General features: G+C 45.7%; 2 protein-coding genes across 2 annotated transcripts in view; both read left to right on the top strand.

Moving 5' to 3' along the window:
- Positions 1-25038, top strand: part of LOC120839880 (formylglycine-generating enzyme) — a 51397-nt gene extending 26359 nt beyond the window's left edge. Inside the window, exons 5-8 of the mRNA XM_040210259.2 lie at positions 1946-2060; positions 11944-12057; positions 17232-17291; positions 21356-25038. Of these exons, the coding sequence (XP_040066193.1) occupies positions 1946-2060; positions 11944-12057; positions 17232-17291; positions 21356-21490 (424 nt within the window). The 3' untranslated portion in view covers positions 21491-25038. The remainder of the gene's footprint in view (positions 1-1945; positions 2061-11943; positions 12058-17231; positions 17292-21355) is intronic.
- On the top strand, positions 5355-8029 carry LOC115328421. Its single transcript, XM_029989616.4, has one exon. It carries the CDS (start codon positions 5937-5939, stop codon positions 7653-7655), a length of 1719 nt encoding a protein of 572 aa, XP_029845476.2. The 5' UTR covers positions 5355-5936; the 3' UTR covers positions 7656-8029.
- Positions 25039-25746: the final 708 nt, after the last annotated feature.

Genomic DNA, 25746 nt, shown 5'->3' with positions numbered 1-25746 from the left:
GGGGGTCGGGAAAACGGCGTTTGCTAAAACGGGCTTCTCTAAACCGCATGCTTCCGGATAAAAGGTGCTCATCAGACGGAAACTAAGCAAATTTTCTGTAATGCGTGTATACCAGCCCACTTGCCTTTCGGTGTTACTGGACTGAAGCAAAAGAATATGGAACCATGGCTGAATTAGTCAACGTCGATCGCATGCTGTAAAAGCTTTACTGTAACTGTCTTGCCTACCCTCATTGAGCCGCTTCAAGGAAACTGCAAAATTTTCCGCTTTCTGATTCAGTTATGAAAAGTGTAGCAGAGTGTGGCGACAGCAGTGCCTGTACGGGGCTGTATAAAAGATAACACATACAGAAATGACGTCTCACAGTGGATTAAAAAAACGCGAGTAAGTCTCATCGTTGTATGAAACGCACCAAGAAAAATGTTTGGGAAAAAATCTGCAATTTATACAGCAAAAAGTATGGTACTAAAAAAATAAAAAAATGTGCGCTGCGTCTTAGTGGGTGTTGAACGCCTCCCTTGTTGGTGCCGACAAGTCGCTGCATGGTGCCACTGCGTGACTCTGTGGGGGAAAGGGGTGGTGCCTTGCATTGAAGCCGACGTCTCCAGAGTTCCCAGCTCTGACGTAGTTTGACGTCATCTCTCCGAGCGGCTTTGCATTCTAGGAGGTGTTGACCACGTACCTTTCTCCTCCACCCCCCTCCCTCTGGCAAATGCGCAACAAAACAAGATACGGAGCTTACTTTCGCCTCTTGTTGCTCGTGGTGGCTCGTGGTGTCGCTCGCGCCTTTGTTTTTGGTCTTGCGTCGCTTGTCCCATCTCCACCTTCTTTTGTTTCTTGTCGCCATTTTGCAACGGGGTCACTGAGGTACTCTTGAGAATTCGGGAGGATATTCACGAAAATACCAACGACGATGACATCTTGGGAAGTTCTGACGATGATTAAGATTTTGGCATCGCGGTGTGATTTAGTTGAGAGCGCCGTAAACAAAGGTTTATTTGTTTTGCCCAAACTTTCCTATGTTCTTTAAAAAGAAAAGAAAAAAAAGGTTGAACTAAAGTTGCATTTTTTTTTTACTCTCGGCGAGTTTAAAATAAAGGCATCGACCTATATTTGTGGTCGACTTATGTCCAAGTAAATACGGTATTTAAACTTTCGAATATTCTCACAATACTATGAATCTTTTGGCCTCTATGGCTTCGTTTGTTTGAGGGTGCGGTATGGAATGCCTCGACGAATGCATGTCTTGCTTCGTTTTTGGTTTCTGCTTTTTTATAATTATATTAGAGTAAAAAAGAATGACAGTCGACACGCTGTGCCCGTGTGTTGCTTATCGTGTGTCTTTTACTCTATTTTTCCTCCCAAGTGCATTGTCCACGCATATAATTTTGTCTATATAATTTTTTAGGTTTTTGCAAATATATCGGCACTTTTGACCAATTAATTACTTACCTAAAGGTTGCCGATTTATCAGTTTCTAATGGGTGCCCCAATTTTCATAGTTGGCCAAGGTGAGTGCTTTCCTTTTGCTACGGACAAATTGGGGGAGGGGTTTTTTGAAAGCCTCTCGACAACTTCCGACTTGCAGGCGGCGAGGGAGACGGGCTCTTCTATTTATCGTGTCCTTGCAGATCGAGCGAGCCGGTTCGCTCGTGGCGCAATTGGGTCGCAGTGTCGAGACCTCGTTGGAGGGTACTTAAGCGCGACGTCGTCTGCTCGTCGTAGCGGTGGCTTCCTCTTTTACGGCCGTCGGAAAGCTTTTGCATTCACTATTCAGTTGTCTCGTGAGGCATTTCGTTCCTTAATGGTTTCAATGAAGGATTCCATCCTGGTATGGAGGTGTCATATTTTAGGAAGGTGCTCGTTCTGAGGTTTGATTTGGTTGTTGCTTCTTGTAGGAAAGGCGGCTTCCCTCCATTTACGAGAGACTGTGTGCTCTTTCCAGGCTGTTCCCATGGGGCAACAAGTGGGCCCCTGGCGGGGAGGCCAGGGCCAACATCTGGGAGGGCCAGTTCCCCGGCGTCAACACGGCAGAGGACGGATTCCCCGGGACCGCTCCGGTGAGTGCTTCCCGACACGGTCCGAGGGATGTGTTGGAGAGGAGGCTGCAGACATCTTCCCTGCTTCTTTCACCCGGAAGACCTGGGTTCCTCTGGCAGTTGTGCACAACTTACTTTGGCAGCCTTTCGGCGTTCCTTTCCGCTGGCCAACGAGTGAAACGTGCTACAACGAGATGTGCGAGTGACCCCCTTCCTTGGGGCCGCTTTTTTGCTGCACTCCCCTTACCCGTTTGGTTGTTGGGAGCAGTTGACCCAAGTGAGCGCACCTTCCTGTGCTGGTGTGGGGCAGGACCACCAAACTTTTTCTTCTAGCAAAGGCAAAAACTTTAACACCGGCATTAGATAAGCCATCTCTTGTCTTTTTATTATAATTTGGCGGTGCAGATGACTGTTGCATAGGTCATTTCTCAGGCTAGCATGACTATTGCTACTTGCCCCACATTTCTTTTTCCTCAATTAGCCGTTATTAAAACTTGAAATTGTGTTGGGTCATCCGTCGCAGCTAAAGTTGGCGGGAAAACCTGAATACACCGATTCAGTATCACCTCCTGCTACATCTAGCAGGAAAGGCAGAATTGGAGTCGTACGCCTATTCAGTTCGGGATGGTGCGAAAACTGAGCTGAGGCAGACTGAAGGCATCGAGCTTGAGTCTGGAGAGGTACATCCCAAATGTCCTGTGGCCAGAGAGAAGGCATTTTTTATCTTCCCATTTTCCAGATTTGAGAAGCTTGAGAAGTTACAAGACTGCTACAAAATAATCGGAAGCAAGACCTACCTAAATTTAGTTTCCAGCAATTTGTATCAGACCAAAGGCTGTAAAACTTTTCAATCTAGATATGGTCCCTAGAAAGACTGGCTAGTCTCTTGTAGCGGCTGCAATGGAATGAAAGCCCGTGGTGGCACTGGAAGCAGTTGGCACGTCTAGCACGTTACCTGTCTGCGTCGCCTATTGCGAAACTATCCTTGGGCGAACTTGCACGAACTGTCATCCCTCCACGTCTCACATATATTTAGATATGTTGACAATTACCTGCTACTATTGACTGAAACATCTCAAGCAAACCACGCTACTGTCATAAACACCATTAAAAACATATTCACAGACAAAGATGAAGGGCTTAAGTTCAGGCACGAGGCTCCAACCAACAGCACCCTCCAATTTTGAGACCTTCAACTCACCTTCAAAAGTAACCGTCTATCCTGCATGTACTTGCCGAGGTCGCAAAAGACACTACTCCAGTACAATTCAGCTTACACAAAACCTGCAAAAAGGGGAATTGTTTCCAGTTGTTCTAGCGTGGCCCTAAACAAGTTCCATTCTCATTCAGCAGCGGAGGGCTTTGATGCGCAAGTATTACGGCTCAAAGCTTCCAGCTTCCCTACGTCCATCCTATCAGATGTTGCTTAATGCATGGGTGCTATCTGCTCCAGACAGGCTAACCGGGCTCTGCCCAAAATAAACTCGCTGTGCAACAAGGTGGACAAATGCAGCATGAGACATGCCCACAGGTACATAGACTGTGACTGCAGAGTTCTGTATGAAAGACCATTCTCACGTAGAAAGGCTTATGTGCGCCAGACCGGACGATGCGTCAACATCAGGCTCGGGGACCATGAACTTTTTTTTAAATCCTCCCCGTCAGGTCATCTAGCTTTACATGTGACGGACTGTGGGTCTGCCCTTTGTTCTCTAGCGCAGGGATTCTGGGGCAGTTCCACGAGAAAACGACGAGAGAAATCAATGAGGCCATCGCAGCAGGAAGCGAATCCTGCATAAGCGCACCATCGGTGAACTTGTCACCCAAGGAACTGCGATACCTCCTTATTTCCTAAACTCTTTTAATGCGAAGCATTAACTGGTCTCGTGGAGCGAGCCGACGTCATCAGGTTTGAAACCATGCAAACCGGCACCTTACTGAAACGACGCGCAAAACTAGCCAACGGCACCTTTTAAACTTCAATCTCATTGGCTGGCGCGCATTGATGAGGCTGCCATTGGCCGCTGTGCGTCAGTTTATGTGGTGTCATCCTGACTGTGTTATCACACTGTTGTGTTATCACTGATCACCGAGTTCGCTGGCCTCTTGCATGGAATAAACCAAGGGGTTTGTTCTGCTGGGAACTACATTGCTGTCTGTTCCTTCCTCGCGCTGCAAGGCACATGGCAGTTTGAACGATTGTTCAGCCGATGGCGCTGCGTGTCCGCGAGGCAGCGGCTCCACTGTTCCACGCCCAAGGTCAGCGTGTTGTACGCTGCAGATTAAAGAAGGGAGCGAAGAACGCCGTGCTTGCTTTCGCATTCACAACTCATAAGAAGTGCTTAGGTGTACCTCAAGCCTTTGTTCTCAATCTTTTGTTTTCAATTTTTAAATAATTTTTACTTAAATGTTTTTTTTTTTTATTAACTTTTTTATTATTTAAGTCCTCCTTCTAAATCCTTTTCGTTTTTTTCTTTTTCTATTCCTTTTTATATAAATGTACCTTTGTCCTTTTCTTCCTTTATCTTATCATCAGAAGGTCAGTTGAAAGTAGCACTTGTCTATCCTCCCTTTTCCTAATGGCATCTTTTGGTAATTTTTTGGGTCCCTCTGAACTGTCCCCCTGCTTCACCTCTGGTGGCGTTGCCCCCAGAAGCTTCCTTCCTCTGAAAGCCTCAACAATGCTCCAGAGTGATGTCGCTCTTTTTGCTGTCTGGATGAGGTTCCAAGTCTAAGGATGCTCCGATATAGTTAACACGGCCATCGACCAAGACTCTACCGTTCGGCGAAAGCAGCAAGGTTGCAGCAAGAAGAATTCTCGGCGCTTCCATCTTGACGCCGGCAGTTTCTGCGCATGCTTTCTTTGCTCGCGAAAACAAGTCTGCCAATTCGAGGCACAGTTGGTATTTCATGCGGAAGTCAGTGCAGGGTGCGCACAGGTCCTGGATACCCTTGAGAACCCTTGAATTTAAAAATTGGGTTTTGAAGGCCCTTGAAAATCCTGGATTTTTTGCTAGACCTTGAAAACCCTTGAATTTGAAAATTTGGTTTGCAGGGCCCTTGGAAGCCCTTGATTTTTTTGGCTAGGCCTTGAAAATCTGTGAATGGCTATTTAAAAAAACAAATTCGGGTATGTATTGTTTATTTTTATTATGCTTATCGTTTTTGTTTCGTTTTGGTCTAAGTTATCTCTATTTGTTTAGACTTAGCTGATATTCATTGGATGGTTGGCCACATTGGAGCAGACCCAAATCCAATCTCATCCGGGCACTGTTTCCGCCATTGGCCTCATGTTTTGTCGTTGGTCGTAGCAAAATGCCCGGCAAAAGCATGTTTCAAGGTGCGTGGCTCTGCAGTGATGAATATAAGGACTGGGTGGCACCAGATACGACAAATCAGCATTGTGCAATGTGCAAGCCGTGCGGAAAAACTTTCGATGTCGCCGCCATGGGCGAATTGGCATTGAAGAGCCATATGAAGAGCGCTAAACATGCCGGCATCATGAAGATCGCAGCCAACAGCTCGGTGCACAATTACCTGGCTCCGGGCACGAGTGAACGATCCACTGTCCCTCCTCCACCGCAGTTGCCAAACATAAACGCTGCTTGCAAGACGCACGAGTTGGTGACAAACGCCGAAGTGTTGTGGACTCTGAAGGTCGTCACATCCCACTGTTCCTACCGCTCATCGTCACAATCGGGCAAGTTGTTCCAGCACATGTTCCCTGACAGTGAGGTGGCAAAAGCATTTTCTTGAGGAGAAAAGAAATGCGCCTATGTGACGTGCCATGGACTGAGACCTTTTTTTCTAACGGCCTTGCAGCGGGAAATCGACCAGTGTGAGCACTACGTGGTGCTTTTTGACGAGTCTTCAAACGACTATTTGCATCGCAAACAAATGGATGTGCACGTAAGGTGTTGGGACTCGTCTCACAAGGTGACAACAAGGTACTACAACTCGGTGTTTATGGGGCACTCCACGGCCGAGGACGTACAAGGAAAGCTGTTGAGCGCACTCGAACCTTTGCCTCTTGAGAAGATCCTTCAGATATCGATGGATGGTCCCAATGTCAACTTGAAGTTCTTTAAGAACTTCCAAGTGCACCTGCAAGAAGCGTACCAAGTTCTGTGTGTGGACATTGGCACCTGTGGCCTCCACACAATGCACAATGCCTACAGGGCAGGCATTGCAGCAAGTAGGTGGGGACTACATTGCTTACTGTCTAGTCTGAGCGCACTGTTTGAGAGCTCTCCAGCAAGGAGGGAAGACTTTACAACAGTCACTGGGCAGGAAACATCTCCCCTAAAGTTTGTTCCTCACCGCTCGGTAGAGAACGTCGCCGTAATTGAGAGAGCCTTGTCGTTGTGGTGCGACATCAAAAAGTTTGTTGAGGCTGCAAGAAGCAAAGAAGTAAACCTGCCAAAATGTGGATCTTTTCAGAACTTGGTTGAGTTCTGCAGCGACTCTTTGGTGCCGGCAAAGCTTAACTTTGCACTGGGTGTTGCCATGGCACTCAAGCCATTCCTAATGGAGTATCAAACAGATAGACCGACGGCCTTCTTCCTTGCAAGAGATTTGGAAACTGTTTTCCGGAAACTGCTGACAAGCTTTCTGAAGTGCTCAGTCTTGTCTGCATCAAAAGGACTCACCGGCCTCCTGAGGGTGGACATTGAGAACCCGGACAATCATACTCCAATTGAAAAGGTGGATATAGGCCATACAGCTGAGCAGATTGTCAAGAAAGTCAAAGCCAGTTTGAAGGACGTGTTTCAGTTCCGGATGGAATGTAAACAGTTCCTGATCGCCGTGACAAAGAAAGTCCTAGAGAGAAGCCCCTTGAAATTCCCAGTGGTTAGGGGCCTCTCCTCATTGGACCCACGACAGATGTGTTCAAGGCCAGATGAGTGGCTTCCTGGTTTTAGAAAAGTGTTGGACGTCCTCATCACCGCAGGGAGAATGACTGATCACCAACGAGACACGGTACTGGCACAGTACACCGAGTTCTTGCAGGAACAGAAACATCACCAGCGACTCTTTGAAAAGAGCATGAACAGGATAGATGAGTATTTCTCTGAGCTTATGAAGTTTAATCCATCGTATACAGAGCTCTGTAATGTAGTTAAGCTCTTGCTTGTCCTAAGCCATGGACAGGCAACTGTGGAGCGAGGGTTTAGTGTAAACCACCAGGTTTCGGTAGAGAATCTGAAGGACCTTTCCTACGTCTCTCAATGGATTGTGTGCGATGCAGTGGAAAAGGCAGGTGGTGTCCTCAACATCCCACTTACGAAAGAACTGAGTACTGCTGTGTCAGCTGCGAGACAGCAGTACAGTGCATATTTGGAAGCAGAAAAAAAGCAGCGTGAAGATGCGAAGCAGGCAAAGAAGCGCTGCATTGATGAAGAGATAGACACCATGAAAGCAAAAAAGAGGAAACTTGAAGCAACTATAGCTGATCTCACAGCCTCAGCAGATGCCTACGCAGAAAAAGCTGAAAAAGCAAATGACCTCACATACATTGTAAAATCAAATAGTCTTAGGAAAACTGCAAAAAGCAAGGCCAAGGAGCTGCTTAGCATCAGCCAACAAATACAGAAAAAGCTGCAGGAGCTCCCCTGAAGTTAGCACAAGTGGTTTTAGAAACAATTTTTATTTTGGCTTAGTGCAATGCAAACAAGTTTGCAAGAAATATTTTTTTCTTTTTGTTTAGTGCAATAAAAATGATACCTACGATCTTTTGACAAAAGTGCTTTATTGAAATCTGTCATGTGTGGCACCGAGTTAGGTCCTTGAAAATACTCCCACAGGGCCTTGAAATTCCTTGAATATCCTTGAATATCTTTCTTTAGATCCTGTACGAACCCTGCAGTGACAAGTACCCGTGTTGTACCCCGAATCACTAATGCTGGGTGTACAGTGTATAACCTCGATTTACGGGTAGCAAATGCCTTTCACGTTCAATCAAACCATTTAAGGCATTAATACCATGCTGTTGTGGCACGATTTTGGGTATGATTGTCGAAGCTAATAATAGTCACGGTCAATCCAGAATCAATAAAGAAGTTTCATAAAATTCCCGCTGTTGTTCCGTGACAAGTGGTGTTGCTCGCTGAGCCCTAATGTCTTTGATGGGTGCCATCGCAGGGCCCCAAGTTGAGGCACCAGTCAGTTTTCCAAACGCTGTTGATTCCAGCGTTGGTTGAAGCTGTTTCCCTTTCCGTTGTTCATCCCAACATTACAGCTGCGAGCTAAATGGCCTCCTTTGCCACAACGGAAACAGCATTGCTGATGTGAGGCCGTGAGGTGTAGAAGAGATCACCAACCTTTCACAAAAACAAAAACAAAAAATGGCGTACGTCGTGTAAAAGCACACCAGTATCATCTTTTGAGATGTGGTCCGGTTATTTTTCTGAGTGAAGTAATGGTGGCTATAAGACCGATTTAAATCTGTGCCCTGTAAGTTGATTGTGTTAAATAGTTCGTAAGCGAGAGAAAAACAACTACTCTGTGGTCACTTTACTTTATCCAGAATTTGCCATTTGCTAAAATAACTGATCCACCCCCCTTACCCCTTTGCCAATGCATATTAGTTTAAAAAAGTGGAAGCCGTTTACAACTCCCTGTAACACCGAATTAGAACGCAGCTCTTGAGGAGGAGGAGGGAAGTGTACTGAGGGGGGGGGGGGCCCTGACCTCGGGGAGTCACGTGACCTTTGGGGGGGGGGGGGGGGTCACGTGACCCCCCAGAGAAATTTTTTTGCTAGATTTTGTGGGGAAATTTTTCTGCTAGATTTAGCGGCGAAATTTTTCCACTAGATTTAGCGGGGAAAATTTTTCGCTAGATTTAGTGGGGAAATTTTTCCGCTAGATCTAGAGGGGAAATTTTTTCGCTAGATTAAGCGGGGAAATTTACCCATGGTGCACCGCGCAGTAACGCCGACGTTACATCGGCGTCACCATCACCGACGCCACTCAAGCCAGAAATGGGCGCCTAAGAGCTGCGCTCTAAAACACCGTATGGAGGAATGGGAGGGCAGTTGGAAAGATTGTGTTCAAAAGTGCTTGTACTTTTCTTTGAAAGTATGTTGTATTCATAGTACTTTACTTCAATTACATTGTTCCCAGTGTACTTGCTACCTTACTTTAAGTACATAGCCTCTTTATTTATTTTGTACCTCGTCCTCAGGTACTTTATAGATGTGCTTTACCTAACACTGAGTGACGCCAATATTTCCGCTAAATCTAGCGGGTAAACTGAATTTGTGTATAGGTCACGGGACATCGTCATGTGACATCATTTTCTCCGCTAAATTTGGTGGGGAAACTGGATTGGTGTTGAGGTCATGTGACATCCACATTCCCGCTAAATCTAGGGGGGAAACTGAAGTTGTGCATACGTCACGTTACATCAAGTCATGTGACGTCATTTTCTCCGCTAAATTTGGTGGGGAAACTGGATTGGTGTTGAGGTCACGTGACATCCATATTCCCGCTAAATCTAGTGGGGAAGCAGAAGTTGTGCATACGTCACGTGACATCAAGTCGTGTGACGTCATTTTCTCCGCTAAATTTGGTTGGGAAACTGGATTGGTGTTGAGGTCACGTGACATCCATATTCCCGCTAAATCTAGTGGGGAAACAGAAGTTGTGCATACGTCACGTGACATCAAATCGTGTGACGTCATTTTCTCCGCTAAATTTGGTGGGGAAACTGGATTGGTGTTGAGGTCACTTGACATCCATATTCCCGCTAAATCTAGTGGGGAAACAGAAGTTGTGCATACGTCACGTGACATCAAATCGTGTGACGTCATTTTCTCCGCTAAATTTGGTGGGGAAACTGGATTGGTGTTGAGGTCACGTGACATCCATATTCCCGCTAAATCTAGTGGGGAAACAGAAGTTGTGCATACGTCACGTGACATCAAGTCGTGTGACGTCATTTTCTCCGCTAAATTTGGTGGGGAAACTGGATTGGTGTTGAGGTCATGTGACATCAATATTCCCTCTAAATCTAGTGGGGAAACAGAAGTTGTGCATACGTCACGTGACATCAAGTCGTGTGACGTCATTTTCTCCGCTAAATTTGGTGGGGAAACTGGATTGGTGTTGAGGTCATGTGACATCCATATTCCCGCTAAATCTAGTGGGGAAACAGAAGTTGTGCATACGTCACGTGACATCAAGTCGTGTGACGTCATTTTCTCCGCTAAATTTGGTGGGGAAACTGGATTGGTGTTGAGGTCACGTGACATCCATATTCCCGCTAAATCTAGTGGGGAAACAGAAGTTGTGCATACGTCACGTGACATCAAGTCGTGTGACGTCATTTTCTCCGCAAAATTTGGCGGGGAAACTGGATTGGTGTTGAGGTCACGTGACATCCATATTCCCGCTAAATCTAGTGCGGAAACAGAAGTTGTGCATACGTCACGTGACATCAAGTCGTGTGACGTCATTTTCTCCGCTAAATTTGGTGGGGAAACTGGATTGGTGTTGAGGTCATGTGACATCCATATTCCCGCTAAATCTAGTGGGGAAACAGAAGTTGTGCATACGTCACGTGACATCAAGTCGTGTGACGTCATTTTCTCCGCTAAATTTGGTGGGGAAACTGGATTGGTGTTGAGGTCACGTGACATCCATATTCCCGCTAAATCTAGTGGGGAAACAGAAGTTGTGCATACGTCACGTGACATCAAGTCGTGTGACGTCATTTTCTCCGCTAAATTTGGTGGGGAAACTGGATTGGTGTTGAGGTCATGTGACATCCATATTCCCGCTAAATCTAGTGGGGAAACAGAAGTTGTGCATACGTCACGTGACATCAAGTCGTGTGACGTCATTTTCTCCGCTAAATTTGGTGGGGAAACTGGATTGGTGTTGAGGTCACTTGACATCCATATTCCCGCTAAATCTAGTGGGGAAACAGAAGTTGTGCGTACGTCACGTGACATCAAATCGTGTGACGTCATTTTCTCCGCTAAATTTGGTGGGGAAACTGGATTGGTGTTGAGGTCACGTGACATCCATATTCCCGCTAAATCTAGTGGGGAAACAGAAGTTGTGCATACGTCATGCGACATCAAGTCGTGTGACGTCATTTTCTCCGCTAAATATGGTGGGGAAACTGGATTGGTGTTGAGGTCATGTGACATCCATATTCCCGCTAAATCTAGTGGGGAAACAGAAGTTGTGCATACGTCACGTGACATTGAGTCATGGGACGTGATTTTCTCTGCTAAATTTAGCGGATGAAATAAACGGCCAGCAAAATACCTCAAAGTGGCCTGAAAATCCTAAGAATGTTTGCTATACTTCATTTCATTAGCAGTGCTGGCATAGCTGAGGCCACAAGAGCGAGGTCCGAGCTTTCAGTGTCCTTTCACGTACGCTTGTGCAGTGCGAGCATTCTTTAGGGGAACATGGCTTTGCTCGTAGCTTTGGCTTTGCTGTCGCGTAAAGTGAAACATACTTGCTCACGGAGGCCACGACAGAAAGCGATACAAATTATAAAACCGAAAGGAATGTTGGATAAAACGCCAAGGCCGCAAACTGCATAATTTTTTTAAAATTCAAATTTTTTTAGCGCTTGTTTAGCACGCATGGACAGATGTTGACAGATGCTGGAACATGGCTTGTGCATGATCGAAAGGACGCTTTTGTGTATTGTGTGGATGGTGCAGCCAGTATTACATGTGCCCAAGAAGCCTATACTCCCAACCTGTCATTTGCTTTTCTGTCGCTGGGCCACCGCCAAGATCACAGCAGGCAGCGGCTCTTACGACATCGTCGGGCCGAGGTACTGGAGGGTCCGGTAAACGGACGGAGACACGAGGCACTGTAGCTGCACTGTGCTGCTTGTGGAGATGCCAGCGCTACAGTTTGTCATTTCTCGATCTTTCAGGTGACCGCCTTCCCGCCGAGCAAGTTTGGCCTGAAGAACATCATCGGCAATGTCTGGGAGTGGACGAGCGACTGGTGGGCCACGCAGCACTCCAGAGAGTTCCAGACAAATCCCGTAAGGAAGACAGAGGCCCGTTGGGCCTGGTGCACTGTTGCACGCTTTCGTCACCGAGTGATCTAGACCTTTTGACCTGGGGTGCTAGGAGTTTGCATCCACTTCCTGACCATGCATTTTTTAACGGGTTTATGGCCCGGTTTTGGCGTGAAAAGCATTACTCTCGAGTGCAACGAGAAAACACCGCACGCAGTTCAGTAATACATACGCAGCCCGTAGCAAGTATATTGAATACCAAGTTCGTGTTACTTAACCGTATGTAATTATAACTAGTAATAACTATCCGTAACGAGACGGTTGGAATCAAACCCCGAACCATGCGCACCGCAGCCCATCGATCGGCGCCACGTGCAGGAGGCGAAAGTGAGAGGACGGACTAAGTGTGACTTGCAGAAGGCTACGGTATACTGGGCAATTGGGGACGCGCAGCTGACTCCTGAATGGTGGTTCGTAACAAACCAACGAATAGGGGGCGCAGGACGTCGAAACTTCGTGGAGTGGCCATTAGATAGCAGCTGCGATAAACCTCCTCATCCTTGTGCTCCACTTCAGTTACCACTATCCTCACAATCTACGAGCACTGGGATCTCGAGGAGCTACGTGTACCCTCGGAAGCAGCCGTGGAAACTTCGTAACAAAGCACGCTCCTTGCACGCTCCACTTCCGAATAAATTAAAGGGGCCCTGCAATCATATTTGAGCGTCTAACTTTTTTGTGGTTTCCACGTCTCTTTGGGTTTGGGCAAGCCAGCGGGCACGGAGAGAGGAACTAAATATCAGTGAGCGTCATATTTTAACCGGACGACGCGGAAACCTCCTCCACCTACAAGGGCGACCCGCGTTGCCGAAAGCGCACGATATGTGACGTCTTTGGTCCTCGGCTTACTACTGATCAGAGCCGCTAGAAGCTTTTTTTTAGTCGAGATACAAAATATAAGTGTCGCAAACTGTTTCAATTATGTATGAAAGTAGTTTTTGTTCAGTATTTTCGATCAGAAAAGAAACAAATGCAGTTTATAAAGTACGGAAACAAGAAATGACCCGTCGACATACCCGACACCAAGTGGCAGAAAAAACGACGCATACTAGAAAGGGCTAGTGAGATGAGGCGTCGACGAACGGCAAGCGTAGAAAGGTCCCGGATGTACGCGGCGGCGCTGCGGTTGTATACCGGCTCGAGGATCCGACCGGTTCTGAACGTTCCGAAGGCTTTTGGCGCGGGCTTGGCTGGCGATTCTGCCATTTGGCGGTATGGCAGCGCGAAGTGGCTCCCGTTCTGAACTGATATTTACCCCATGTTTGCTGTCGTTTGTGGCCAATGAAGCGTTATGCCGCATTAGTCTTTAATCGTGCAGCAAATGCAATGCGAGCCGCCTTGGCTGCCCGCTTCATACAGCCTATCCAACACATGCTTTAGTGGCGCCCTCTCGAGCCGTCGACACGGAGTGCGGCAGCCGTGAGCGCTCGATGAGCTTACTACTCCTCCTCTAGTTCACGGCCACTCAAGTCAGGACCTACGACGTTATGAAGGAGGTTCTTTTTTGCTTGTTTTTGTAATTCTAATTTGCCTATAACTTTTGAAATAAAGCGAAATTTGAGAAAAGAAAAGGTTCATTAAGTTACTACATTCAGTGCGCTCAGGATCGGTGCAAATTAAAAACCAGTCAAAAAGTTGTTGCAAGGCCCCTTTAAGTATAGATGATTTTGGTTTGAATCGCATATCAAATCGCTCAAAAGCTCCCTGCAATTTAGCATAATAGATAGTAGTGCATAAACAATGCACGCATGACGCTTTCTGTGCTCCGAGTTTAGCGGGATGATCGAGATTACCTAGTACAATATTTTTTTTTATTGGTTTGCTTTTTTTTTAACATGTTTATGTACAATAATATAATTTAAATGCTATTGTTAGTAGCAGGAATACAAGAGTATTTGTAACAGTTGGTCTTGCACATTATATGAGCGATTGATTTATCGTGTTTAATATTTGTGATCCTAGACGTGTTGAAGTGAAAGTAATCTTAGTACCCATTTATTAGATTAAAAATGAACTTGAGTTGATTAATCTTTCTTTGTAAAAGGGAATGCTGGCCTGAGCATAAAGTTCCGAAATTGAGGTGTTTCTGCCATGTTTATTATCTTAGCGGTTTCTTCTGAATTCTTTCTAATTTGTTAATATTAGATTTAGTGTGCAGGTCCCAGGGAGGAAGGCCGTAGCAGTAGCGGACAACAGGCATTGAGGGGGCAGGCAGGCACAAAGGATAAGTTGAGAATTTGTTTCGAGATGCCATAGTGTTTAAAATTGTACTCCAGGCATCTGATTGAAACAAAAAAATAAAAATGAACGCACAATAGTTTGGAAGTGGATTCAAACTCTCAACACCCTACCTCCGACCAGACGAAAGGGGGACACGTTGTGCCGGCTCGGCCACGGAAACAAACCGATAGGGTAACATCGAGAGGCCTACATGAATCGCTTCTTTCATCTTTCCTGCTGCTAACAATGTGCACGCTTCCTGCACCTCATAGGTGTGATTCATTTTACCTGCCAGCACCTTTAATCTGCAAGCAGAATTTTGTGATCTAACCGAGGCAAAGGTGAAAGGACTGCAAGCACATGGCTTGCCCTAGTCCAGGCGTCTCATATTGCCACGCGCATCGCCAAGCGAGCGCGTGCGTGGCTGAATGGCTACCGCGCTTGGCTTTTGTGCGGAAGCCCCAGGTTCGGTTCCTGGAAGCGGACAATCCTTTTATTTCTTCTTTCAATTTAGCATTCTCGTAAGGTTGAGAACCTTGTCGTCTGATTGGGGTTTGAATGTTCTACACGCCAAACATTCTACACCGAATATTCCAGAAACCCACGCAGGTACAAAAGGTCGTGGCGTGGCGGTCCGGGGGCACTCTCGCTCTTGCGTTCCACCGTGCTAGTCCGCCAACCTTCGACGCCTGCGACATTACCTCTTTGTATTTTTGTTTTGGGCACAAGTTTACCACTATTAAACATTTAGTTGACTACAGCACTAACCGTCTCTCTGCCTGTCATTCGTGACAATACGAGTGTGAGGGCCCCATCCTTGAGAGGTTTCATATACGTCTCTGCTTGTGACAAGCTTTGATTTGTTTATAAAACTACTTTAGGACCTTACCTGATGTGATAACAAATAAAAGTTACACCGCCTCGCCAACATGCTGGCTTTTGTTATAGACCTTTTCCGTGTACTCTCGTCCCCAGCCACCTTATAGGCGCATCCGGTATGGGCGACGAAAAAATACTAAAACGTTTCAACCTGCAAATAGTAAAAAAATAAAGGGGAGGCCAAACGAGAAAGTGTGACGGTTACACTTATATACTAAATGCCTTCTATTGGTGTGGCAAAGGCAAAACAATGTTTTCGCCCATACTGGAAGTGACGTCAATTCAAGATGGCGGCGCACTTGCAGAAAAGGTCTATAGAACAAGAGAGCCAGCACACTGCAGCTCCCATTGCCTAGTTCACTCGGGAATTCGTCCAACTCAACATACATACCACACTTCTTGCTTTCCCGATGATTTTTATAGCGGTGGTCTGATGAAATACTTGTATTTTAATGGTGATGTTTTCTCAAAGTGACAACTCCGAGCTCGTAACTTTATTTTTGGCATCTGTGGTTGCTAAGTAAGGTTCGTGCAGCAGAGGTCACAAAAAGCTGGGAGGCAGAAATTAGAATGAAACACAAATTTATGTGAATACAGTAGAACCCCTTTGTAGTAAACCTGCTGGGACCAGGCAGTAATTTTACTAGTATATCGGGAATTTTACTACATCACCTCAAAATCTGTTATTAAAGCTGTGAAAAAGAATGGGAAATGACAGCATGTGGGAAGTGCAGCAGTGCACTAAAGTTGCCACTTGGACAAGAGGCTATTGTAAGTGGCTGAAAAACCATGCATTATCGCAGCCTTGCTCCTGCTGCGCAAGTGGTAATGCTCCACCGTGTTTACCAGGTGTCTTTCTAGTAGTGACTGACTTAGTGGTTCTAAATGAACAAGTTCCTAACTAGAACATCAATTAACATAATTTAGACGATTAGCCAACTGATCGTCACGATTACATACTACCTACCTTGGCCGTATAACTCGCCCTGCACAAACCACATTAGTGTAGATTTCGGGGCCTTTTTATAGACAAATCTGTTAAGCTAAAAAGAAACACCTTGTGTGTTAATGTCATACATATTTAGTCCATTCATTACTTTACTCTGTTTCAACACGGCTTTTGTTCTGTTTTGTGACGCACCAGACAGCTTTCTCGGTTTCTTTCCTTCTTGTAAAAATCAGGGAGGCTGTCAAAATCGATGTTGTTTCTTAGCAGACCGCTAAGAACCATTTGGTTTGGCAAGCAAAGGTTTGCCATGATCAGCCGTAGTTGTAGCGCAGCTCGCAACAGCTGTTTGGGGCCTCTTCAGGGACACTGTTCGTGTTGTGGCCAAGTCCTCGCAGGCCTTGGCTGGATATAAATTGCACCTGCATCGACTTAGGTGAATCTCAATTAAAACATTGTTTTTTTCTTGTGCTCCCCAAGGTACATCCAAGGCAGCGCAGTCGTATCAGACCGCCGCTGTAAGTGTGGGGAAAGTCTAAATGGACTCAGTGCGGGGGTCCGCTTTAGCCAACCAAGAAATACGGAAACTTTTATTTTAAAGCGGCGAAGGCTCTATTATTTATGACGACGAGTCGTGCCCATTCTCTGATAGCCCCGAAACTGTTTAAAATCACTCATTTGCCTGAAAATGAAAAGACGCATTTGCGTGGCCTCCAGATGTTGTCTGTTGCTCAGCACCTTCCTCAATGCTTCTAACAGTATCATGCAGCAAATTATTGAGTGGACACATCAGATGGCCAGTAATTAATAGTGAGGGCTGGCAACAAACAACACCTGAAGGCCGAGTGACTTTTTTTTTGTGCAAATTGTTGTTTTAAAATAAAGCTTTGTAATATGCTTTATAAAAAAAATACTAGCATGCGGTTGGTTAATGAGGTACCTCCTAATGATAGGTAAAGGTTCACTGCACATGGTTTTGACTCCTTCTTGCCATGGCTGGTTTGAGGGTTGATCTCGATGCACAAGGTTTCTAAGGGAGACTGATGTTGCAAAAATGTGTTTAGATGGATGCCTTCTCGTTTGCTCTCTCCAGAAAGGCCCCGAGACCGGCACAGACAAGGTGAAGAAGGGAGGGTCCTTCATGTGCCACCAGGTAGGCGCAAGCTGCAAGCTCTGCATTATGAGCCGGAATGGCTTTTACGCGAGCACACTATGGAACCGCTACACGATTGAGACAAAATCTTTGACACTTTTGTGGGTTACAGTACCGTGGCAACCCAAGTAGATTGTCATGTACGTACCTCAATTTATTTTAAATGATAACGCCTTGTTTTGTACAAATGTTTTCACCTTGGGTCTGATTTCCTTCTGCTGTTGTTCCGAAAGAGACTTTGAGCCTCGGACATTCTGTATGCAAACCTAAGGACTTCAGCGATAATAATAAGGAGGTTTTACTTTGCGTCCCCACAAGCGAGCTGTTGGGCTTCTCCGTCCCTCCGACCTCGAGGGGCCTTCCTCAACGACTACACCGAGGACCACTTAACCCATTAAGGTGATCTGGCGGGCTAGTTGGTTGTCCATCATGAGTGCATATACAGTAAAACCTCATTAATTCAACCCCCGCTAATTCGGAAATTCGGATAATTTGAACTGCCGATCCGGTCCCGTCAAACGTATGTATTAGTCAATAGCAGCAAACGCTCATTAATTCGGAGGGAACGCGGCGCACTATGGTTGATTCGGACGAATTCGGCAGGTGGCGCTAGCTACTGTCTGTTCCAAAGGGTATAACCGCTATCCATCCGAAGTGCGCACGTGGTTTTTCCGGTTTTCCCATGGTTCTTCGCTCTTTCGGTTCTCCGTGTTTTGCACCAGTTTTGCTTTGGATCGCCGTGCTTCAGCGCGTTACTCTCCTGGCATGGAAGCGGCAGAAGCATTGCTGCAACGGAAAAAGGGTAGCACAAGTGACCGACGACCGGAATGGCAAAATCACGACACGCGGGGCTATTGTTCTTGAGCGTGCCAATAGCGAGAGTGACAGTCACGTTTTATGCCTCAACGCGGGGATCCTAAAGCCCGCCATTTTAACAACTATCCTATCCCTCAATTTTTCGCCGGCCACCCCCACATTGAAAAATGCAACGTGACTGGCACTCTCGCTATCGGCGCTCGGGAAAAATAGCGCCGGGTGTCGCGATTTCGCCGCTCCGATTACTGGTCTGTTGTGCTACTCGTTGACCGAATCATCTACTCGGGCGGTGTGCGTCGCTGTGCAAACGCCAACACGAAGCATAAAAACGGCAGGTCTAGGACAAGAATCCGGAGTCCATTGTTCAATTAAAACAACGTAATTTTGTTAAAAACGCCCGCAGCTTTTTACTCACGGTATGCGTCGAGAATCTTCCACATTTTGAAACGGAACGAAGGAAGATTTACTTTTAAAAGCGCTCGCTGCGTCCTCCCGGACCAGCTGGACCGGATCAGCTGGACCGGATCAGCTGGACCGGATCAGCTGACGACGACGAGACTGAGCCCGTTGAATTTCAACCCCACAATAACCAATTTGCGCTTCGTGTTAGTATGGGCTTCTACCTCCAAGCACCGCACCACACACCACGAACGTTTCAACTCTTTGTCGCATTGCCGTGTTGCACCAAACCTATCTCTATGCACCAAACAGAACGAGATTGCCGAAGTCAACGGAGCGCTGTCGTGAACCTTGGCTTGTGGTTGCGCACTCGTGGACCCTGTGACTCCCTTCGCTCTCAAAGCACACACGATGATTACGAATGATACTTTCCGTCTTCCGCGACTATCACAGGGGCACTTCTCCGGTCACGTCTTCGCTACATGTGCTCGCAAACCGCGTCAAACGTGGTCAAACCGAAGCATTACCGGCGCCATGTTGAACGTGCGTTATTGCTAGACTTTCTCCGACCAAACAAAAACAACGAAAGCAAACCGGTTCTAGCTTCCAGCGTACATCGGCGTTGCGCCGTGGCCAGATTTTCTCCGTCAGCTCTAACTTAAAGATGACCTAAAGATACAGCAACACTGGTATCAAGTTTTAACATGGCGGCCCCCACGGAGCGCCGTAAATTCTGAGGAGGGTGCATTGGAAGCGGCGGCACCTTCCCCCCCCTGGGTACAGCGGGACGTCTCCGATGCACTTGCCTAAGTAACGGCCACAGGTTTCTGTTTGCACGTTTTTTGTTGTTGTAACTGGCACAAAACGTAGCAACGAATTTCTAATGAGAGTGCCTGGATCTCTTTGGCAGTAGCGTTTTTTTCGAGGCGCGTTAGTGCCTAGAGAATACGTAACCTATAACACATCCATACCAGTGGGAAATTCTTTGAAGTAGTACAAGGTCCAGTTGTCGCAAAACCTGTTTCATCATGTTGAACCAGTACCAACTCATTTCAAGTTTCCGAGCATTTCCCCCCGCCCTCCCTGCAGTTTGGCCATCCAGAATTTGTATTTGACCATTAGGGGTGTCGTCAAACTCTGTTGTAAGAGCGAATTGATATAAGTGTAGACCGCATATAACGTATGTCTCGGGAATCGCGAAAATCCGCACTATAAGCGGTACCGCACTATAACCAAAACATCAATTTTTTAGGCCAAAATACATGCCATGAGACAACTTACCTTTCTAAAAGAATTTATTTTATGTTAGATGAAAAATAAAGCTTAGTTTGAGGAAAGTCTTTATTTCACCAGACTAGTACAGTTCTGTCACAAGTGTGTCACACATTTTGAAAGAAATGAGCGGCATTTGCCTGGCGCAGCCTTTTAACAGCGTCTCGGGTTGTGGACGGATGTTGCGAGCGTTCAGGATTGCTAACCCTAATCACTTTTCTCCGGAGATGAAAACGCGTGAAAATTCGCATCCTTTATACGGTACGCGCCAGTAATACCTTGAACTTTAGCACACGCATGAAATGCGCCAAATAAGAAATCCGGGCGATGTTTGAGGACACAAATGCTTAGAAATCACCACTGTAGTCGAAGTAAACAAACACGACGACACGGGCGTTTCTGCCGTCTTGAGAGCGCCGCCACGACATCGCCGCACGAGTAGGTAAACCTTCCCTTCTAGTACGTGCTGGGTTATCATAGCGACACACAACAAAAATTCACCGTCAAGGATAGCGCTTTTACGCAGAACGATGAGAAGCATGCCGTCTACGACGACGATCACAACCGACGCCATGTTTGCGGAATAGAAGCAGCCGGCTCGCGACCGGCAGACCGGCATGCAACGCGCGCGAACACTTCTTGACCTGCGATTGGTCTGTCGTTGCGGTTGTTTGTTTCTTTGTTTCCAACGCAGCGGAGGGACGCACGCACGTGAACGACTTGTGCGTGCGTCCCTCCGTCGCTATGGCAACTGAAGCCTCTCTCTTCGCTTCTCCCCGCGTTTTCTAGCAACCTCCTTGCCCCGCGAGTGCAGCTTGTGGGCTTGTGGCTCGCGCCGTTATCTAGTGTCGCACAGGGAAGCGAGCTCGCTGCTCCGGTCGTCGGCGCGGTCGGCGGGCTGTGCCAAAAACCGCACTATAACCGGTATTTCCCTTCGCGCGCCTGCATTTTAAGCGGTATGTAATTACATGGAGTTCTATGGGAGGTGAACCGGTGGTTTAAAAAAACCGCGTTATACCCGGTCCTGCACTATAAACGGTTACGTTGTAAGTGGTCTATACGTAGTTGTTTGCCAGTCCGGCAGCATCCAACCAGGATGCGATGTGCTCGGGGACACTGGGCCATTGCGTGGTGCATTATAGTCCGTTGCAACTCAAGAAGGTACGGCGAGAGAAAGGAAGGCCGGAGAGGAGGAAGCAGATGGAATGCTGGAAAGAGGAGGAGGTTTCCCCCTCTCCAGCATTCTGTCTGCTTCCTCCTCCCGGCCTGTCTTGCCCTTATCCTACCTGCTTGAGTTGCAACGGGCTACAGTATGCCCTCGGGTGCCCCGATTTCTCGCTTAGAACATGCTTAAAATTGCGCACAAATAGAAAGGAACAGAGAAGAGGGAAGAGCGAAACTCTCCTCTCCCCACTTCTCTGTTCCTTTCTATTTGTGCGCAATTTTAACCATGTTCAATCATTACCAACTCGCCCAACTAACCACTTTACTACAGTTTATTTCTCGCGTAGATTCATTTTTATTTGGCAGACGGTCTCTAAAATGCAGCATTTGTCGTGTCTGTCTCTCTCTGGCAGAGTTACTGCTATCGGTACCGTTGCGCCGCCCGGAGCCAGAACACGCCGGACACGAGCGCCTACAACGTGGGGATCCGCTGTGCCTCAGACCAGCTGCCAAAGGGGGGCGCTGCACCACGCAGGACGGAGCTGTGAAAGCCACTTGATTTAGAGAGGCAATGTCGGCGTGGTGGCTGCGTCTCCGACTGCACCGCCCCGAAGGTGGTCCCCAAGTGGCAAGAAACGACGTGCCACGCTGTTGGGCGCGTTTGGGCAAAATGTAGGGGCGGATCTGACTATGGCTTTCGCGTACTGCCAAGCTGCAGAATGACTTGCCCCGGTGCCACCATCTGGAGCAACAACATGGCACACCGCGTTATTTGCTGGAAATTGAGGGACCACATTTGAGGGCACGGTAAAGTCGGAGACGCACTCCAGGCACCATATGCGAGCAACCATTTCAATATGATAGAGTGACAATGCCTTTGACGTCTATAGGAAAAAAAATGCAGTTACACTATTAGTGCAAGTTCACTGGAAATCTGAAAACTACTAAAAATGGGCATTGATGGTATTTTTATGATTTTGGAGTAGTTTAATAGACCACTTTGCAACTTGTTAGCATTACGGTAACCATGCCCACTTTTGAAGTGCTCTATGGCATTAACATTTTCGAAGCTGTCTTTTTTGGGGGGTCAAATACTAGTAGTCGATTTATTCCCGATTCTCTCACCGCTCACTGCCCATGTTGCAAGTTTGGAATGGCACTTTTTCACCATAAATGAGAGTTGAGAAAAAGAGGGGTTGCAGCGAAGAGGAACTGTGCGAAGTTCGTCGGACATTCAGCCTTCCGGCGTTGTCTCAGCGGCTTGAAAGGCTGCTGAGACAACGCAAGAATGCGGGACCATATGGCATACTGACCACAAATGGGCAGTGTTGCCAGCTGGTGAAATTTGCCACCCAATTTTGGAGATTGTGCCTAATTCTCGAACCGTCGGTGTCCCCGTTAGTGGATTGCAACACCAGGTGAGGTGTCTCAGAAAGTGCTGCCGCTTTATTGAAGTAGAGCATTAGAGCGACAGACCTAAAACACCAAGATGATGGAAAATAGTTAGCAGGAAAGCAACTTGCCAGGGAGTATGCATAATGGTAGCATGTCAGCCGGTGGATGGCCTCCAACCTTCCTGATAGCGTCAGTATTTTTAGGTCTGCTTTTGAGATGAGTTTTCTTCTAATTTCATCAAAGCACACACATTTCAATTGCAAGTAAGTTTTTTTTTTTTTTCTATGTCACTCAATTGTTATTAAAAAAAAACAATTTCATGCGGTGCATGAACTACTATAAGAAAAATCCCTCTTTTTCTCTCGAGATGAGATTAGAATGAGCAGGATGACACTGCTGGTGCATTTTTTCCCCTGTAGCCTCGTGACATTGAGGACCTTGAGATACCTGAAAGTGATCTTTCTCAAATTTCTATTCTCAATACAAATTTCTTTTGGGCATTTTTATGTTAATTTCATTGTCTGGTGAAATCCACGAGAGTGGTGTCGTGACCACCTTGCTCTCTGGCAATGTCGTTGGTTTCTAGTGGACCGTTGCGCAATCCATGTTCATGTCAAGTTCTTTTATCCGAAAAGCTGCAGAAAAATTGGCTGGGTCTTGATTCAATTTTAGCCGCTTCGTCATTGTTTCTTGGCATATCCTTATTTTCTTTGCCGTGTTTTTGGTACTTGGTCCAAATGTACATATAAGTGCAACTCTTTTTTTAACCAGAAAAAAAAAGGGTCTAAGGCACAATTATACATTGGTTGTGGCAACTTTCGCATCAGCCTTTGCTACGCAAGTAAGATGTAATTGATATGTTTTTTTCCCGGCTGTTATGTTGGTTCGTAACTGCCAATGATGGCAGCACCCGTAGTTGCGCGTAGAATAACGGCAAGGAGGTCATCCACTGGCTGAACTCCTTGCCACACTCTAGAGAAAGTGCTATGAAAGGATACCACTTTCTCTGGAGCTTGGTGCATGTGTGTGCAGCCACTGCATGGTGGAAGGCAATGGACACATGCTGGGGGCATCCCAAAGAGACACCTTGCCTGTTTCATCCTGTCGGCAAATCTGTTTCTATATTTAGTCTTTGTTTAGAGTTCTATTTTTCTATTTCTAGCTGTTTTATATTATGCCACTTTTGTAACCTTGTTTGACTTGCACTATCTTTTATCTACTCTCCTGGAACTTATGCTGAATTTTTTTTTTTCGAAGAAATACTTTGCTTAACATTACCTTTCTATGGTGCTGCGTGTTTGTATTCATGTGTGGTGATCTCAATGTATAAAGCAAACTATGCAGTTCTCAAAATATTGTTAAGAGGATAAAATTGACTAATACATTATAAAGTATTTAAAGTTGTGTAAGACTTATGGATCAGTTATTTATATATATATATTTTTAAACGAAGACCATAACCTTTCTTTAAAAAAAAAACTGCAGGTAAATTCGGCGAAATTTTGATGAAACTAAATTAACAGAATTGTGGCCAATTCAAGAGCTCAGTGGTTTGGAAACTTGATAAGAAAACATTTTTCTGGCGTACCCAAGCGGCGTAGGAAGACGGCGTCGTATACAGTTTTATAGTCTGTGAGAAATTAATTGACCATGTTGAATATACCTGAGACTGGGGCAGAAATGAAGATAAAAGTCGAAGAAACAGAAAGGGACAGGACGACGTCTCAATTAATTGAAACTGTTTCGGGGAAATAAATTTGATCATTGCTAGAATACCGTAATTTACATGTCACTACAAAAGCTCTGTTAGGTGGTGCTTTAGTCTTATGATAAAATTATTGGAGAAACCTGTTTCATTTGCAAGGTACAGATAAAAGCCAGAATTTTTCTATGGATTGTTTTGGAACTAAGCTTTGTCATTATGGAAAAGCCTTGTGGGCCATATGACGTTTCATTGAGCAGAAGCAGGGAAGAAAATCGCCTGGTTTTGTCCTGTCAGATGCTCCAGTGGGCCACAGCCGGATGTTCTCGTTTTGGCACGTCTTAAATGCATGTCGGTCTATGGGATTTTGATTGACGTAACTTCCTTCAATATCTTCACTAAACAGATCACCTTTGAGGTAAACGACTGTAATATAACTGGTAAAACTAGATCTTTACATTCATTTGAACTGGGTTTGGCCCATTTAATTGGGCAGTATATGTATGTACAAACATCTACATGAGGGCAGCTAAAAAAATTTTGATCGAATGACGGAGAACTTTGATAAGAAGTGCTTGCTATTTTGCTGGGAGCAAAGGTGACTGTTGCATTTGGAAATGGCCACCTATAAAAATGTCCTAAAGTGCTAATTGCTCAAGACATCTATACATTGGTCTTGGAGGTTGATGCAAATCTGTCTTTGCAACCTTTGGTAACATTTCATTCTAACTTGATTGGCGATGACAACCCCTTGGCTCCCTCACATTTAGGGCTGCGAGTGTGGTTATTGAAATGTATACAAAACCACCTCACTACGATAAACGTGTGCAACTCATGTTTGTCAGACACGGGCTGCTGTTGCATTATTAGATGAGAGTGAGTTGTTTCATTGTTGCAGAACACTGTTAATGAAAAGCTTCAAATTGCATCTTTTGCATTGGTTTAAATGTTCTTTTTAGTAAAAGGCAACTGGTGGTGGGTACCAGACATTATATCGAATGCCATTTCATTGGGTAAGTTGACATTTTATTGAACAACGATTAATTTAACACTGATTCATTGAACACCAATTAATCAAACGCTGATTCATCGAACACCAATTTATCAAACTGTTTTATCTAATCGCTTGACACTGTTTCATTGAATATCGCTTTACCAATCTTGGGACATGACAGTGCTTTCTAGATTATTTACTCTCAGTTTTGAAATTGTTCTTGACGCTGGTGTCACATCACCAGTAGGAGAATTACTACCCTGATCATTTTTTCACCGAAATATTGGTTACTAAATCATAGAAAATGTAACTACATAACAAAGGAAATAACAGAATATAGAGGTGACCTGGTGTACATTCAACATCCTGGAAACGAGACCAGGGACAAAAAAAAAGGGACTACACACACAACTGTTGCGTGTCGTCCCTCATTTTTGTCCCTGGTCTCCGGTTCCTAAGATGTTCACACAGCAAAACTTGAGTGGGATATGCAACTTCGTGTTTTCTTGTAAGTTAAGTGGTTGTTTAAAATGTGTGTTTATCACACATTTTTATCTCTTGGTTCCCATATGTGTTCATGCATGAAAAGTATTTCTGAGAAGGGCTACAACTATTTTCCAGTGCACCTTTTTTTATTTTGTATCTGTCTGTTTCTTTGTGTTTTCATTCTATCCTAGTACAATAGCTTCATTTCTAAGAACATCGGTTGAAAA

This window comes from Ixodes scapularis, unplaced genomic scaffold (genome assembly GCF_016920785.2).
Source record: "Ixodes scapularis isolate PalLabHiFi unplaced genomic scaffold, ASM1692078v2 PGA_scaffold2__306_contigs__length_199485367, whole genome shotgun sequence".
Classification (NCBI taxonomy): Eukaryota; Metazoa; Arthropoda; class Arachnida; order Ixodida; family Ixodidae; genus Ixodes; species Ixodes scapularis.
This window is presented reverse-complemented; position numbering and strand designations above follow the sequence as displayed.